At 38.9% G+C, this 4435-nt stretch overlaps 1 protein-coding gene across 1 annotated transcript; it reads left to right on the top strand.

Moving 5' to 3' along the window:
• Window positions 1-3638: 3638 nt before the first annotated feature.
• LOC105450099 (voltage-dependent calcium channel type A subunit alpha-1-like) lies at window positions 3639-3896 on the top strand. The gene has a single exon (XM_011689753.1). It carries the CDS (start codon window positions 3639-3641, stop codon window positions 3894-3896), a length of 258 nt encoding a protein of 85 aa, XP_011688055.1.
• Window positions 3897-4435: the final 539 nt, after the last annotated feature.

Below are 4435 nucleotides of genomic sequence, written 5' to 3'. Positions count from 1 at the left end.
ACCAGCTACTACGACCTTTGCACGCATATTACGTATTTTCTCGAAACGCGCTTTGTATAAGGCATCGATATACCTACGCCCCCCGCACTTCGCCTTCGATTTCTCATTACGCGCCGTTATTATCGAAAGCGATCGTGAATGGTGCAGGGGACGTGGAGGGGAGGAAGGAGAAACGGAAAGGCCTGTGTTTGCGCGATTACGGGACTCATTTTTTGGTTCTCTTATCTCTCGTCAAGCTCATATAAATAATGTGGACGAAATAAATAATACAATTGATATAATATACGGTAGTAGTGTTTACGAAATGAATAATATAATTGATATAATACAATAGTACTGTTTAAATAATCGAGTATTAATAGGTGGCTAATGACAGTTTAATAGCGATAGTTTACATAAATAATACACTGAATAATAAAATACACTTGCACGTGAAACGAGCAACGTCGTCTCTCGTGAGCAGGAGACTGCAATCAGATCTAAATCCGTGGAAAATTGTGTAAATAATATAACGTCTCTCATTTTGTAATTACCGATTACATACCGATGTATAAACTGTTTTTAGGTCATAAATTTTTATTGCGACATGATTATATTATCAACGCACGTACGTCTCGATGCATTATGTAACAACAAGAGAGAATAGGAGAGAATACAACAAATTTGTTTGTATCGATTTTTATTCCATTACGCATTTATGTAGAGTACACGCGAATGAATAGCTGATGTGTAGGTGAAGGCAATTCGGTGGAATGATGAGATAATCCCAGTCCTATCCCCAAAAGGGATGGACTGCGAGCTTGTGTGTGTGTGTGTGTGTGTGTGTGAGAAAGAAAATATAGCGTAAAAATTTATTGATTACTTTCGAAGGCGATCGATGATATCGCAACAGTAATGTCCGCTCGCGTGAAATTTCGCGTTACGTCGCGACGTGTGAGATGCGCGTAGCGCGCGCGCGCGCGTGGGTGTGCCCGTAATGGATTGTAATTCTGTTTTGTTCATTCGATAAAGCCGTACCGGATAATAATTCGTGCGCGCAAATAACCGTGCGAGAACTGACGCGTGTTAACGTCCGCGAATTGTCGACGCCATACGAATATACATAGGTATATCTCGTGTCACGATTCATGAGAAATCGACATCGACGGAAAATTGCTGCTTTAATCGCCGGGAGTGCGATTTTACACGGGGGAAGAGAGATAGAGAGAGGCATTGTAGACCCCGCTATGAAATATAAAATATCCTCGAGACGTAGACTTTCCAATTAATCGATCTCTCCTCAGTAGAATTGTTGTCGAGGATCGTCGCGATCACGAATCACTTTTATTTTAACGAAGCACTGAAAATCTCTCCTTTCTTCGTTTTTTTTTCTAATTTGAAACGAGCGATCTCAATGAGATTTTAATTTGACGCACGCCCGCTGAAATATATATTCGTTCTTAATCTCCATCTCCGTCGCGAGATCCCGTGATGGCATTTCACGAAATCATATAATTTTGTAGTCTAAGCGCCTTTGAGCCGCACCGCCATTTGGAGAACACGCAACGTGTAAACTGTATACCCAATATGCTCTCGATCCATGGATATGCACTTATTTAGTGTACATACACCGAACGTGCTCGTGCTTAGCGTAATGCGCTTGGGGTGTGAAACTTTGGGAAACTCCCTGCCCGTAATAAAGTCCGGAATTTGATACCGGGGGAAACAACGGCGATCATGTAACGCGAATGTGATTTACCGTACTTCCTGTAGTCCAAATGATTTAACTTTGAATTATTTACGACACCCCGTCCACAATTCCGCCTTTTCATTAAAGTTGATTTCATCGCGAGCGCCCTTTAATCTTTTATCGTTCCTTAAAGTGCCAAGCTGACACATAAGATTGCGCCCGTTCTATTTTATCAGAACATTCACGAAGGACAAACGAATATATAAAGAGAGACGTCTCTCGCACTTATTAAAACGCACTTTGAAATATTATTATTACCCGTAAAAAAGTAGCGTCTCTCCGAGATTTTTTTCTTTTCGACACTTGCAGGTTGTTTTGCACGAGGTACTGATTGCCGCGAAAGTAAGTATATTACAAACACTTTGACGACTTTTTCTGGATGCGTTTCCGTTTACACGATAGATATTCTCCCGTGCATTTCCGGTTCGCCGAGGGTGAGTAAACTCAACGTGTACGTCGCGTTCGGACGATGATTAATCGGATTTCGCAATATCTAGATAGCGGTGGCGCTTTATTTTCCATCATTTCAGCGCGACGGACGCTTTCAGGAAATGAAGAGAAAAGGTAGAAATGGAAAGGAGATCCGCGCTCGTGACGTTTGAAAAGCTATGAGGGGGAGCCAATAGATATGCAGGACGCGGACGCAGTAATTAATAGAATATTTCACGCACGTTGCCGAGAAACGGTTTGCCTTTAACGTTGCTTGCGCAACACGTGAATGGCGCGTATTCAACATCGACTCGTACCGCGGCGTCGAAAAACGGCGGTTCCATTTTTTTCCAATCCCCATTTTTGTATTCGATGCGACCGACTTTTTCACCATCGATCCGACAAAGATCAGTTAGGCATCACCGATACGTTAAGGGGAAAAAAGCCTATTAATGGTTGCGGCACGCGTGCCAGAAAATAGACGGGCACAAGTGCTCGATCGCGTGACTGCCAGCCGCCACTGATGCGCCGAGATTAGGCCAGTCAACGTAACCTAATTAACGAAAGAACGCTCCGCTGGATTTTCTTCCATGCCTCGTTAGTCTATCCCCGCAAATTCTCTCTTTTTTTTTTTACCCGAGAGCGGCGATTCCGGACAGTTTATGATTCATGCGTATACCATCTGATTTGAAGTATCATGTTGATTTATGACCCGCGACTCTAATTTCAAAACTGAATATATTTAGATAAAATAGTTTTTAGTCGGGAAACGCTTGGTACTCGTCACTTTTTCTACTTTATTTTTGCTACGATATCGTTTCCGATACATCGCTATACAAAATAAACTGTGACACATTCTCTCTTTTTTTAAAAAGTACTTGAATAGAAAAAATACCAATCCGAAGATACGCATATCGACTTCATGCTTTTTTTGTGTAATGATTAGTCATAATATTTTTATTTCAATCAGAATTGATTTGAATTCTAATACTTTTTGATAGAATTCTTTTATAGAAATGAAGTTTGATTGAAATAAAAATTATGATGATTGAGCGTAAAAGAATAAGGAATTCAAAGCTACGAAATCTTTTTTAGAACATTATCTTAGTTTTCTGAAAAGAAATTCGATAAGTTGAATTTCTCTATTTCGATATTTAGATATTTCTCTATTTTTTAATCGATTAATTTGATTTTCAAAATTTTAGAGGAAAGAATTAAGAATTCTTTGAAGAAAGGTCAGAATCTTATTAATTATATTAAAATTTTAAAAATAGGATGCTGTAGCACTATAGAGGCAAAAAAAATAATAACTAAAAACTGTATTTTTAATTTTTAAGTTAAAAAATTTTCACGCGCTTCGGAGTCAAAGCTGTAATCGCGGGAATGAAATTCCAAATCCTTAGATTTTTATATCTCTCAATTATAAAAATAAAGTTACGTCTACTTGGATTTAATTAGTTCATATGTTTTTTTTTTCAGGATGCTGGGTGGCGTGGCTGGTCGGCACGTGTCTACGCGTCGGCGTGGCAGCAATCCGCTTGTGCGTGGAAGTGTGGGCCTCATCGGCTATGGTGCCACATCCGGGATCGGCGGTGGTCTCGGAAACGCGGCCGATGGCGGCGCGACGATGGATACGATGCCCCGATATGCCGCCAGGAGACGGAGGGCTGTCACCACCAGCGATCACAAGAGCTGCGCCCTTATACAGACGCGGCTCAAGCTTGGCGATATTATGTGAGTGATCATCCGTCCACACTGTGTGTTTTCTTATTCGATCTTGGGCTATCTTAGCTATACAGACGTCTACCTTGAAAGTCTTACAGCACATATAAAAAGAAGAGAAATTTTGGATAAACAATTAAGAATTTTCTTACCAATTAATAACATCGTATTTAATGGTATAATTAATATAGAAATGATGCATTCGGTGCAATGATGCAATATATTTTCGCAATTTAGTCTTATTTTGTTTATCGATAATGTTAAAAAAAACATCTACGTATAGTTAGTAGATTGAAAATAGAATAGTATTTATCATTTATATAAAACTAAAAAATTTTTGCTCATAAAATTCTGAACTAAAATTTTTCAACAATATATTTTTCGGTTCATATTTAAGAGACATCGCTTTAATGAAAAGAAACCTTTTATTTTCACCATATATAGCTTTTGTGTGAAAATAATAAATAAAATACATAGTAGATCTATATATGAGTGACAATTAATGATTATAGCAATCATGTTTTATTATGCCTTTTTTAAGGAGTTAATATGAAT

The sequence above is a fragment of the Wasmannia auropunctata genome, unplaced genomic scaffold (genome assembly GCF_000956235.1).
Source record: "Wasmannia auropunctata unplaced genomic scaffold, wasmannia.A_1.0 LD336069.1, whole genome shotgun sequence".
In the NCBI taxonomy this organism is placed as follows: domain Eukaryota; kingdom Metazoa; phylum Arthropoda; class Insecta; order Hymenoptera; family Formicidae; genus Wasmannia; species Wasmannia auropunctata.
The sequence above is the reverse complement of the archived record's forward strand: the minus strand, read 5'-3'. Positions and strand labels throughout refer to the sequence as shown.

Bases quoted from the DNA above. Each gene is read 5' to 3' on its own strand.
- LOC105450099 (XM_011689753.1), top strand. From the start codon at position 3,639: ATGCTGGGTGGCGTGGCTGGTCGGCACGTGTCTACGCGTCGGCGTGGC.